At 48.9% G+C, this 13,383-nt stretch overlaps 1 protein-coding gene across 6 annotated transcripts in view; it reads left to right on the top strand.

The window, feature by feature from the left end:
* Nucleotides 1-13,383, top strand: part of asap1b (ArfGAP with SH3 domain, ankyrin repeat and PH domain 1b) — an 86,246-nt gene that overhangs the window by 41,037 nt on the left and 31,826 nt on the right. For 4 of the 6 annotated variants that reach the window (XM_041881214.2, XM_041881216.2, XM_041881217.2 and 1 more), the window contains exons 10-16: nucleotides 1,064-1,139; nucleotides 1,336-1,422; nucleotides 2,743-2,751; nucleotides 3,143-3,243; nucleotides 3,350-3,419; nucleotides 10,193-10,280; nucleotides 10,619-10,667. In XM_041881214.2, the coding sequence (XP_041737148.1) occupies nucleotides 1,064-1,139; nucleotides 1,336-1,422; nucleotides 2,743-2,751; nucleotides 3,143-3,243; nucleotides 3,350-3,419; nucleotides 10,193-10,280; nucleotides 10,619-10,667 (480 nt within the window). The remainder of the gene's footprint in view (nucleotides 1-1,063; nucleotides 1,140-1,335; nucleotides 1,423-2,742; nucleotides 2,752-3,142; nucleotides 3,244-3,349; nucleotides 3,420-10,192; nucleotides 10,281-10,618; nucleotides 10,668-13,383) is intronic. The other 2 variants (XM_041881215.2, XM_041881219.2) reach the window with 1 other exon arrangement.

Genomic DNA, 13,383 nt, shown 5'->3' on the forward strand with positions numbered 1-13,383 from the left:
CAATGCAAGTAAATAAACAGCACCGCAGTATCTCCCTCATTTACCATAGTGTGAGAGTCCCCCAAACACATCTACTGAGATGTGTCTAATTGGTGGCAAACACACTTTTTCGGAGGGAATTATGTCACTGTGTACTCTCACGACTAGCTATATATGTCTCGCCATGATTGCTCTTTGCTCTCTCTCGCTTTCCCTCTCTTTCTTTCATTCTCTCTCCCTGTGTCTTCATCTCGCTCCCTCTCAACCCCCCTCCCTCCATCCCTCTCTCTTGAATGGGGTGATGGTGATGCATGATTCACCAGTCTTGGGTAGGGAGGGTTGCAAAGTAATTTCTAGCTCTCATAAATATGCATGACCCTTCATGACGATGCGGTGTGACAGCCGTGGGGGTTTGTGGGTAAATAATGGGCGCCCCCTGTGCCAGGGCTTGAGCCCAACGCTGTGTCACCGACAGCCCTGACAGCCTCAGTTTTGCTATTTGATTGTGTCATAACATTGGGGAAACAAAACAATGCAGTTTTCTGGTTATCTACTCAACCCAAGACTATGACTATCACAGTGTAGAGACATGCCTTATAGAACATTGGGAGTTTCAGTAGAATGAGTGGGCTGAGGGAGCTGATGGATACCTGGAGGGTAGGAGAGAGACGGAGAGAGAGGGGGTAGAGAGAGAGAGAGGGGGATAGAAGGGTTGTTAGTGGAGATGAGAGGATGCTGCATTCAGGTAGATGCCACTGGCACTGGCAGATCCATAATGGATGACAGGATGTGCTTAGCATTCCACTCTGGACACAGCCAGAGAGAGAGAGATCTCTATGCCAAAAGCCAGAGGGCCAAGCAGGGCTATACATTATACATATCCCACTGCATCAGTCTCATTCTCAGTCACCCCTCTATTCATTTTGACCTTCCTCATGGCCATATAAGTCTAGGACACTTGACATTTCTAAATGATGTAAAAGATGCTATGCTCCACCAAATGACTGCCCTTCGTTTCACTTTCATTGGAATTAAAATGAAAATCTCAATGGAATTCTAATATCTGTGCTGTATTCTCTTGCAGCTTCTTCCAAGATGGCTTGAAGACGGCGGATAAACTGAAGCAGTACATTGAGAAGCTGGCTGCTGACCTCTACAATGTAAATACTCACCCACAGGCTTCTCTCTATCTGATTACTGCTACTCTGCAGTCTGACATGTTATCTAGACTGATTGAGTGAGTGAGTGAGTGAGTGAGTGAGGGTGTGTGTGTGTGTGTGTTTGTGTGTGTGCGCATGCATTCCTGTGTGTGTTTGTTTGTTTGTCTCTCTTATCTCACCCTGTGTATGTTCTCAGATAAAGCAGACCCAGGATGAGGAGAAAAAACAGCTGACTGCTCTTAGAGACCTGATCAAGTCCTCCCTTCAGCTGGACCAGAAGGAGGTAGGCAGAAACAGAACAATCTAGTCCAAATTGGGCCAAACAGGGCCAAGTGGGCCCAAGCAGACCAGAGTTGACAAACATATAAGTGGCATTCCAATTCTCTACCCTTCTCCTGAAGTGTGCACTTGTACGCTCCCCCTAATGGATTGAAATGGAATAAACTGGTGTTAGGAAAATAGTGGAAACTCCCTCCAGCCATGCGTGCACCAAATCAATGTTTGGTAGAAAATCTGACCGCAGCAGTAGACTCACCCCTAACCTTTGACCCTATGGCAGGTGTAGCTACTAGCTAGTCTCCTGTAGTGCAGAGTGAGGCCTTGGCTGGTAACTACCCTCTGTAGCGCATTACGGTTGGATGCCGAGCAGTTGCCATACCAGGCGGTGAAGCAACCGGTCAGGATGCTCTCGATGGTGCAGCTGTAGAACTTTTTGAGGATCTGGGGACCCATGCCAAATCTTTTCAGTCTCCTGAGGGGGAAAAGGTGTTGTCGTGCCCTCTTCACGACTGTCTTGGTGTGTTTGGACCATGATAGTTTGTTGGTGATGTGGACCAACACTGCCTGAATTTTCAGCCTTTTTTGGAGGGATGGAGTTTTGGCCTACCTGGTTTCAAACCTCCCTGCCAATAACAGCTAGTTTTCAGTTTCCCCCTCCCCACTCAGACCACTCCCAGACAGTCCTAGCAAAATTCTTGCTTGAGAAATTGCTCTTTGCTAAGAAGCTATTTTTGTTTCTTTTTGACCATTTTAATTGAAAACAATCACAGTAAGGTACTTCATTGTTACCCAGAAATGTTTGATATTGAGATAAAAAAGGCTTTCTGAGCACTCACTGGTCACAACTGCCGCATACATCAATGTGGTTTCTCACTCAGTCTCACACTCACTTTTAGTGAATGCTAGCTGCTAACTGTGTTTTGCGTGTTGCTACTGTAATAGTGAGATGGACTGGCCTGCCGTATCAACACAGCTACAACTATCTGGCTGCGTCCCAAATGGCATGCTATTCCTTACATAGGGCACTACTTTTGACCAGAGCCCTGAGCCCTATGGGCAAAAGTAGTGCACTATATAGGGAACAGGCTGCCATTTGGGACAGAACCTATGATTCACACTAAACATCCTCTGGTTTAGAACACCCACACACAAATGCTGTCACTCACTCACTCACGCACTAACTCACTCACTCGTATTAACCGTGCAACACTAACACCTACACTCTATGCATGCAGGCACTCTCACTCACAACTTTACCGGAGCGGCTTCTTTCACACGCTCTCTCTCTATTTCCCTCTCTACTCGCTGCTTGTCTGGACTCAAGTCTAGAAGAGTAAGTGTTAGCATGCTTCTGACAGATTTTGAAGAGCATGCCCTCCACTGTGTTTTTACATTAGAAACTTGCTGTGTTTTTCATCTGATAGTGTGTTGGAACATGTGTGCCTCCCAAATGGCTCCCTACTCTCTATATATTGTACTTCTTTTGATCAGAGCCCTTGTGTAAAGTAGTGGCATAAATGGAGAGTTGGGTGCCATTTGGGATGTACACCATGATCCTTTGAACATCAAGTGCGACCCAAGAAATAAGAAAGGCCATGTGGGTCACAAACACACACACACACACGACCCTGGCCTGCACTCTCTGTAAGAGGTATATTTGGTTGGTTATGTGTGGTGAGTTGCTGTGTTTTCTGTGTCTAAACACTGTGTGTGTGTTGCTACAGGACTCCCAGAGTAAGCAGGGGGGTTACAGTATGCACCAGTTGCAGGGCAACAAAGAGTTTGGCTGTGAGAAGAAAGGCTACCTGATGAAGAAGAGTGATGGGTAGGTCACACACACACACATACACTGAACAGTACTGAACATACACAGACATGAAGAGCCTTTTTCTGATCTTTCGTTGTGACTTGGTGTTGTTGTCTTCCTGCAGGCTGAGGAAGGTGTGGCAGAGGAGGAAGTGTTCAGTGAAGGGTGGCATGCTCACTATCTCTCATGCTACGGTGAGTGGCAAACACAAACACAAACACACACACACACACATTATGTTCTTCTATCCTCGTGGGGACCTACAATTTTCCTTAACACCTAACCCAAACCCTAAACCTAATTATAACCCTAACCCTAAACCTAACTCCTAAGCTTAAAATAGCCTTTGACCTCATAGGGATGTGGGAAATGTCCCCATGAGGGAGAATTTTCTTTGTTTTACTATCCTTGTGGGGACCTTTGGGGATTGTAGGTCCCCACAAGGGTAGCAGAACCAACCCACACACACATACACACAAACACATTTGAGCACCCTTACACATTCCTGTCGAGGTTAGATCAAAGCCAACATCCAGTAGGAAGGAAGCTGTGTAGGGCACTATCAATCTGGCAGTTGGCAGAGAGGAATCAACATGGGTGGGTTACCAAGGCAACCCCTTAGCCCCCCCCGTGCACTGTGCTGCTGAGAGCTAGTACAATAAGCAAGGCTGTGATAGATACACAGACACATGCATGCACACAAGAGTGTGCGTGTCAGCTTCCTGCCTCCTGTTTGTCTCCGGGCCTCTAGAGGTCATCTGTGTTCCCCTCTGCCTTAGTTCTTCCTCGTGTGTGTCAGCTTCCTGCCTCCTGTTTGTCTCCGGGCCTCTAGAGGTCATCTGTGTTCCCCTCTGCCTTAGTTCCTCCTCGTGTGTCCTAATTAGCTTGATCCAGGTCACCTGTGCCTTATTTCCCCTTGTGTATGTTAGCTGTGTGTTTTCCCCTTGTTTCTCACTTGGTTATTGAGTCCTGGCTATGTGTCTCCTGCTTTGTCCCACCGTGTCTGTCCTAGTAAGCTGTTCGAAGTTATCTTTAGTTTGTTTTTCTCCCCTCGTGGAGTTGTTTTGTTTTGCCTCCTGTTTTGGTACATTAAATCTACTTGCCTGGAGTATTGCCTTGGGTGTTTCATTTGGGTCCTACAACACCTCCTCTGTGGCTAAGGGGTAGAACCCCCAGCTCTCCACATCTGAGACCGGAGTTCAAGCCCGGCTTGTGACAGAATAACCAAGTCAATCATGGACCCAGAAACACTCAGTTCCCAGGACCTGTTGGCGGTGATCACTCGACATGAGGCTTCTTTCCAGCGCCATGAAGCCGTTCTCAGCCGACAAGAGGAGCTGATGGCTAGTCATTCTCAACTCCTGGCCGAAATGATGAGTTCCCTCCGCCAGCGTTTTGAACGCCTCCCTGGTCCTCTCCCTTCCCCCAGGTCACCCCCCAGTGACGACAGGCCTTCTCGGTTGGCGGAGCCCCGACTACCACCTCCCAAGCCCTTTTCTGGGGATCCAAGCTCTTGCCAGGGTTTCCTCACCCAATGCTCCCTCACCTTCGAGCTCCAACCCTCAAGTTTTCCCACAGACCGTTCCAAGATTGCCTACATCATTACCCTTCTTTCAGACAAGGCGCTCGCCTGGGCCTCTGCGGTGTGGCAGTCCCAGGAGGCCTGTTGTGACTCCCACGCTGCATTTGTAGAAGAGTTCAAGCGGGTGTTCGATCATCCTGTCAGTGGACGGGAGGCTTCCAAGCGCCTACTGTCTCTCCGTCAGGGCCCCGAAGCACGGCAGATTTTGCCATTGATTTCCGGACCATAGCAGCAAGGAGCGGATGGAATGATGAAGCGCTGAGGGTCTGCTTTCAGGGAGGGTTATCTGAGCCCCTTCAAGATGAGTTAGCCACCCGAGAACCAGCTGGAGATCTCGAGTCCCTCATAGCCTTGGCCATCCGCCTGGACAATCGTCTAAGAGAGCGGAGAACGGCTCGCCGTCAGGTGTCTCAGTCCCAAGTTCCTCTGAGCAGCTCTGTTTCTCCTGTTTGGACTCCGTCATTCAGAGCCTCCCCGGCTCCTGAACTGCTCCAGGATTCTCCGGAGAGCATGCAGTTAGGCCGTTCCAGGCTTTCTCCCAACGAAAGGGGAACGTCGCATGAGGGAGCGTCGGTGCCTCTACTGCGGGGTTGCCGGCCACTTCCGCTCCACTTGCCCCGAGCTGGAAACGCCTGTCCCCGCCCAGCTACAGGAGGGCTGTGATGGGGAGAATTAGAGCGCCTCCTACTAACGCTGTCCTGGCTATTCCAGCCACTCTGTCCTGGGAGGGCCACCAGCATCGGGTCCAGGCTATGATCGATTCCGGTGCCGCAGGTGATTTCCTGGATGTAACCTTGGCTAAGGAACTTAAGATCCCTACCCAACTACTTCCTCAACCCCAGGCAGTTACAGCCTTGGATGGCAGACCTCTGGAACCAGGAAAGGTTACAGAGGCGACTCAGTCCCTGCGACTTACCATCTCTCAACACCAGCAGGAGGAGACCTTCTATCTCATTGACTCTCCCGAGTATCCTATTATCCTGGGTCACCCTTGGCTATGCAGACATAATCCCCAGATCGACTGGCCTACTGGCACCATTCTAAGCTGGGGTCCCACTTGCCAACTCACCTGCATGCTTCAGAGTCCCTCAGCCCCTAGTACCCAGTTTCAAGAGTCTGTTGACGTCTCCCGAGTCCCCAGTGTTTACCATCGGTTCAAGGCAGTGTTCAGCAAGGCCCGGGCTACTTCCTTACCGCCTCATCGCACGTATGACTGTGCCATTGATCTACTCCCTGGGTGCTGCCCTCCTAGAGGTCGGATCTTTTCCTTGTCCTCCCCGAGCACGCAGCTATGGACACCTACATTAAGGAGTCCTTGGCAGCCGGCCTCATCTATGCCTCTACTTCCCCGGCTGGGGCGGGCTTCTTTTTGTTGAAAAGAAAGACGGGGTCTTAGGCCTTGTATTGATTACCGGGGACTCAACAAGATCACGGTTCGGAATCGATACCCCCCTTCCTCTCATGGCCACTGCTTTTGAGCTGCTTCAAGGGGCTTCCATTTTTACTAAGCTGGATCTCCGCAATGCTTACCATCTCGTGCGGATCCGGCAAGGAGACGAATGGAAGACGGCGTTCAACACGCCCACGGGGCACTATGAATATCGGGTGATGCCGTTCGGGCTCACCAATGCCCCCGCAGTATTCCAAGCCCTGATTAATGATGTTCTCCGGGATATGCTTAATCTGTTCGTCTTCGTGTACCTGGACGATATCCTCATCTTCTCGAGGTCACTGAAGGAGCATGAGGGGCATGTTAGCAGGGTTCTCCAGAGGCTCCTTGACAATCACCTCTACGTTAAGCCTGAGAAGTGTGAATTTCATGTTTCTCAGACTCAGTTTCTCGGGTTTATTGTCACTCCCGGGCACCTAGAGATGGATCCCAAGAAGGTCAAGGCGGTCCACGATTGGCCCACACCTGCCACGGTCAAGGAGGTTCAACGGTTCATTGGCTTTTCTAACTTCTATCAGAAGTTCATTAAGAATTTCAGCTCGGTGGTAGCCCCCTTGACGACGCTTACCAAGGGAGGAGGGACCAAGATTCACTGGGGTCCGGAAGCAGCAGGGGCCTTCGAGGATCTCAAGCGCCACTTCACTTCTGCTCCGATTCTGGTGACCCCTGACCCAGAAAGACCTTTCGTGGTGGAGGTGGACGCCTCAGAGGTGGGGGTGGGAGCCGTCCTGTCACAGAGGGGTGAGGATGGGAGATTACACCCTTGTGCCTTCATGTCTCGCCGCCTGTCTGAGGCCGAGCGCAACTACCACGTGGGGGATCTAGAGTTGCTTGCGGTAAAACTGGCCTTGGAAGAGTGGCGCCATTGGCTTGAGGGGGCTCAGCACCCTTTCCAGGTTCTCACAGACCACAAGAACCTGGAATATCTCCAACAGGCTAAGCGGATGAACCCTCGGCAAGCACGATGGTCCCTTTTCTTTAATCGATTCCAGTTCCTCCTGTCTTACCGACCTGGCACCAAGAACGTCAAGCCGGATGCCCTGTCTCGAGTCTATTCTCCCGAGGTACAAGAGAAGCCCTTGGCATCGATTATTCCGAGGTCTAGGATCGTCGCACCTCTTCAGTGGGAACTAGAAAGAGGGGTACGAGAAGCCCTTGTCCATGAGCCCGATCCAGGCGGTGGTCCTGCCGGTCGCCTGTACGTTCCTCTCTCTGTTCGGGCCCGCGTCTTGCAGTGGGGTCATGAGTCGCCCTTGACATGCCATCCAGGCAGTGCTCGCACACTGGAATTCCTCCGACGGCGGTTTTGGTGGCCGTCCATCAAGAAGGACGTGCAGGTCTATGTTGAGGCCTGCCCTGTGTGCAACCAGGGAAAGTCGACACGCCAGCGACCCCCAGGGACTGCTCCATCCCTTACCTGTTCCTCGAAGGCCATGGTCACACCTTTCTCTGGACTTTGTTACGGGACTTCCTCTATCCCAGGGCAACACCGTCATCCTAGTGGTGGTAGACCGGTTCTCTAAGGCTGCCCGGTTTATTCCCCTGCCCAAGCTGCCCTCAGCTAAGGAGACTGCTGAGCTCCTCATGAACCATGTCTTCCGGATATTTGGTATTCCCCTGGACGTGGTCTCTGACCGAGGTCCCCAATTCTCGTCCCGGTTTTGGGGGGCCTTCTGCAGGCTTGTTGGGGCCACAGCCAGCCTTTCGTCGGGGTTCCATCCTGAGTCTAATGGCCAAACGGAACGGATTAATCAGGATCTGGAGACCACCCTGCGGTGTATGGCGGCCAGTAATCCCACGTCTTGGGCCACCTATATCATTTGGGCTGAATATGCCCACAACACCCTCCAGTCCTCAGCCACCGGATTGTCCCCCTTCGAATGCCAGTTCGGTTACAACCCTCCATTATTTCCAGAGGAGGAGGCGCAAGTTGGTGTTCCCTCGGCCCAGCGCTTTGTCCAACGCTGTAGGCGGACCTGGAAGAAGGCCAGGCGTACCCTCCTTCGGACCTCCCAGAGATACCAAAGTCAGGCTAATCGCCACCGCCGGACGGCCCCTAGTTTCCGAGCGGGTCAGAGAGTTTGGTTGGCCACTAAGAACCTGCCCCTCCGGGTCGAATCCAAGAAGCTTTCCCAGAAGTACATCGGCCCTTTCCGCATAGCTAGAAAAGTTAACCCTGTGTCTTATCGTTTGGTTCTCCCTCGCTCCCTTAGAATTAACCCCACTTTCCATGTTTCACTTATTAAACCTGTCTTGTCTTCTCCCTTTGCCCCCCCACGCAGACCCCCGCCACCTCCCAGGATCATTGACGGCCAGCCAGCCTACACAGTCCGCCGGATACTGGACTCCCGGAGGGTCCAGAACTCTCTGCAGTATCTGGTGGACTGGGAGGGCTACGGGCCGGAGGAGCGCTCCTGGGTTCCAGCCAGGGACATCCTGGACCCAGGGTTGATCCGAGATTTTCGCACCCTGAGGCCAGGGTGTTCTGGAAGGAACGTCAGGAGTCGTTCCTAGAGGAGGGGGTCCTGTCAGCTTCCTGCCTCCTGTTTGTCTCCGGGCCTCTAGAGGTCATCTGTGTTCCCCTCTGCCTTAGTTCTTCCTCGTGTGTGTCAGCTTCCTGCCTCCTGTTTGTCTCCGGGCCTCTAGAGGTCATCTGTGTTCCCCTCTGCCTTAGTTCCTCCTCGTGTCCTAATTAGCTTGATCCAGGTCACCTGTGCCTTATTTCCCCTTGTGTATGTTAGCTGTGTGTTTTCCCCTTGTTTCTCACTTGGTTATTGAGTCCTGGCTATGTGTCTCCTGCTTTGTCCCACCGTGTCTGTCCTAGTAAGCTGTTCGAAGTTATCTTTAGTTTGTTTTTCTCCCCTCGTGGAGTTGTTTTGTTTTGCCTCCTGTTTTGGTACATTAAACTACTTGCCTGGAGTATTGCCTTGGGTGTTTCATTTGGGTCCTACAACACCTCCTCTGTGGCTAAGGGGTAGAACCCCCAGCTCTCCACATCTGAGACCGGAGTTCAAGCCCGGCTTGTGACAGTGTGAGAGAGCACACACACACACACTAGCTTGCCCCTGTTTTTCTTATTGCAACTCTAGATTGTGGTGAACTCCCCCAAATGTGACTAATCGATCCTCATTTCCACACATATTTCCACCCTCCGTTCCGCTCCATGTTTATTACCCATCAGCTCCTGTGCCAGCCTGGCAGCCTCACCACAGGGCTCATCACAGCCCGTTAACGTTTTGTTAACACCTCTCACCATCCCCACTGCCCGCATGCCCGGGCACAGTCACAATGCAGTGCCCAGTCTACACACGTGCCAACTGGGCACACTGGTATTATCATATTATTACAGTGGGTATTGTAACTGAAGCCAAGCCAAAGTGGTGATGCCTGGACCACAGACAGACACAGTACTGAGGGAATACCTGGGATTCTCCCTAGGCTAGCTACATACACTGTTAAGTCTAGTGTTCAGGCTGCGTCCCAAATCGCACTCTATTCCCTATGTGGAACACCTTCCCCTTTTGCCCTCAGAACTGGCTGAATTCGTCGGGGCATGGACCCTACAAGGTGTCGAAAGTGATTTCTTTATTCAGTCTAGACAAAAGGACATTACCCACAATGCCTTACATCAACAGATTAATTGACCTGTTACTTTACCACCCCAGCCCATCATTTACCAGACGCTTTTATCCAGAGCGACTTACAGTAGTGAGTGCATACATTTTCATATTTGTTCGTACTGGTCCCCCTTGGGAATCGAACCCACAACTCTGCGTTGCAAGTGCCATGCTCTACCAGCTGAGCCACACGGGACCATCCAGAGTCAGGTAGGCTTGTAGCGTTAGTTTCATAGGACCAATACTGGTTGATGTACAGACTCATTTTCAGAATTTCTATCAAATAGCTAAGTCGTCTGTCTCTGTGTGTTTGTGCAGTCCAACAGGCAGCCTGTGAAACTTAACCTGCTCACCTGCCAAGTCAAGCCCTGCGCTGAGGACAGGAAGTGCTTCGACCTCATTTCCCGTAAGTACCTCTTCCTGTAACCCCCCACACCAACACAGTAGTTACCATGGGTGTGAGATGGGCTGTGAGAGATGGGGCCTTATATTACCTTATATGGGCATTCAGAAACAGGAAGCGTCGAAGAGATCATTTTGTGCCACAGGCCGCCAGTAGCTCTTTGACACAAACTCTATTTTCTGGCTTCCTGTTAGAATGGTGTCATGACAATGCCTGAAACACGCTGTGCTTGTGAATTACCCAACATGCATCTCAACAGGGGTATATTATATTACATGATTACACAGTGTCTGCTGGGTCTGAGAGATCACATTCCCGTCTAATCTTCTCTCTGGCCACAGATAACCGGACATATCACTTCCAGGCTGAGGATGAACAGGAGTTTGTCATGTAAGTGTATCATCACAATCACCACATTATAAACATCCAACTACTATTAGTATCCAACTCCAAAGGCAGGTACAAAGTAAGATAGGACTGTGATGGAATTTTGGGTGACGGTTATTTGTCAGCCAAGTCACACAGTCACCGTTATAATCGTTTGAATAGAAAAACATTTTTACAAATAAGGACGCACATTTTCTCCTCTCCTCTGCTCCTGACTGCATGTGCTGCTGCTGGGGGGGATTGCATACGGGGGGGTTATACAATTACCGTGCCAGCCCTAAAGTAATGCACGCTGAAGCAATGAACCTTGCCCTGATAATGTATGAGTGTGAAAGACAAGATCAGTGAGGTTTAACAAAGAAAGACACCGTTTTCTTTAATGAAAAACGTTTAGAGGTTTTGTCTAGTGTTCATGCTCCATTGACAATGAGGGTATTTTTATCCCTAAGAGAGAGAGGACTGCTAGGTGCTAGCAGCGGTAAGGGTATCCACCTGTATCTGTGGGATCTGTAGTTGTTATTCAGGTCACTGTAACCCAGGGATGGGCAACTGGCGTTGGCCCGCTGATAAATACAATTGTAGTAGAATACACAAGATGCAATTTCGAAATTTGGTTGTGGATCAGCAGTATTTATATTGTTATGTCGGTCACTGACACCTACTCAATTAGCCCATGTCAGCAAAAAAGGTTGGTAAATTAGTCTAACGGACAGCTATCTAAACTTGTAGTAATCATGGTCGAATTACCGACCGTGGGCCCCCATTGATTTTGTTAGTCACTCTCACTCAGATATCATATTAAAAACTGCAAACATTACTCTCCACCCTATGTCAAAATGTGTAGAATTGTAGGAAATAAGCTGTAAAACTGCTAATGAGTAGATGAGTAGAATTGCATTAAATGAGTTATAAAACTGCAACATTTTCTCTGCGCCCTATGGCAAAATGTGTAGAACTGCAGGAAATTAATACTACAACTTTTTTCTCCGCTGTCAAGAGGGGGGGCAGCTAAACGCAAAAATGAAACTTAAGCACGGGAAGCATAGAAATAGCGCACTTAGAACAGATCTACCACTTCTTAGACTTGCTTTCAATGAGAATGACAGATCTATAACTCACATTTCCATGAGAATTTGGTCAGGTAGCCCAAAAAGTTACATATTGCAACTTTCATTATACTGAGACACAATCGGCCTTGCTTTAGGATACATCCCAAATGGCACCATATTCCCTATGTAGTGCACTACACTCTTAGAAAAAAGGGTTCCAAAAGGGTTCTTTGGGGAGGGATAGGGTTCTACCAAGAACTGTTTTGATCAGAAGAACCCTTTTTGGAAGACAAGGGTTCTTTTTTTATTTATTATTTTTTATATTTTTTTTTGGGGGGGGTAGATCAGCTTAATATTGCAGATAGATTGTAACTTCCATCAATGTAATTGTCTGCATCACTTCCCCCATGTTTTTTATATATATACTCCCCTTTATTACTTTTCAACCCCGCCATCCTTTCCCTACTTGGGGTAAATTAGTGAACGACAATGCTTAGGCCTCTACTTCCAGCTTATACGTACTATCTACGGACAAGAGTTCTTTGTAAGGCAAAGGGTTCTACCTAGAACCTTTAACATCCTAAGAACAGTTTTTGGAAGAAAGGGTTCTTTGATGATTCTTTGGAAGGCAAGAAGGGTTCTACATAGAACGATATATAATATTTCCCAGCATGCTCTATTGCAGGGAGATTTTCAGAATTGTTTGTTTTACTGTAATATCTGTGTTTTTGCATGTACATTGCTTGGTTGATTAATTGTATGCTACACAAATATAAATAACAGACAGTAATTGGATTTATTGCACCTGTTACTGAGATGGTTGTTCCAGTTTAGATGATTGAGGTAGTCTCAGTATTCACTCTTCCCTACCCTGACAGTCATTCTGAATGTAGGTTGTAGGTGATTAACAATTCCACTTGTTGGATATCCTAACTCTGGCTGGATTCCAATAGAATTACACATCACTTTGCAAGCCAGCATAATGTGACTTGCAGGCCTGATGTGTCTTGTAAACCCGAAAATTCCTAACACCACTGTGTTAGGGTATAATTAGGCCCTCAAATAAAGGCTTTATGATATATGTAATGTATTGTCATAAATAATAACATTTTAAAGGCTAATAAGGCTGGTGGAACCGTTCATAGACGGTTCTAGGAAGAACCCTCCAAAGATAAAATGGTTCTCGGTAGAAACTTTTACAGACGATTCTGGGAATAACCTTTAGCTGGTAAAATGGTTCTTGGTAGAACCCTTCATAGAGGGTTCTAGGTAGAACCATATACAGGGGGTTATTTGAAGAACCCTACTGCAAAGGGTTCTACCCAGCACCAACAAGGGTTACCCTATGGGGAAAAACCAAAGAAATCTGTATGGTTCCACTTAGCACCTTTTTTCTAAGAGTGTACTTTTCACCAGGGCTCATAGGGCTCTGGTTAAAAGTAGTGCACTTCATAGGGAATAGGGTGCCATTTGGGACACAGCCACATCTCAGCTGCGGGCCCTGATGTCAGTGAGTTCATAAAGTATCTGTAACTAGGGAACACACATGCACACTCATGCACACACACACACAAATGCTGACTCCACACTCTAAGCTCTGTGCTGTCACGCACTTCCAGCTGAGGCAGACCATACAGTGATGAAGTCGCTTCATGCGAGTGTTTGGATTA

Source organism: Coregonus clupeaformis, chromosome 7, assembly GCF_020615455.1.
Source record: "Coregonus clupeaformis isolate EN_2021a chromosome 7, ASM2061545v1, whole genome shotgun sequence".
NCBI classification, from domain to species: domain Eukaryota; kingdom Metazoa; phylum Chordata; class Actinopteri; order Salmoniformes; family Salmonidae; genus Coregonus; species Coregonus clupeaformis.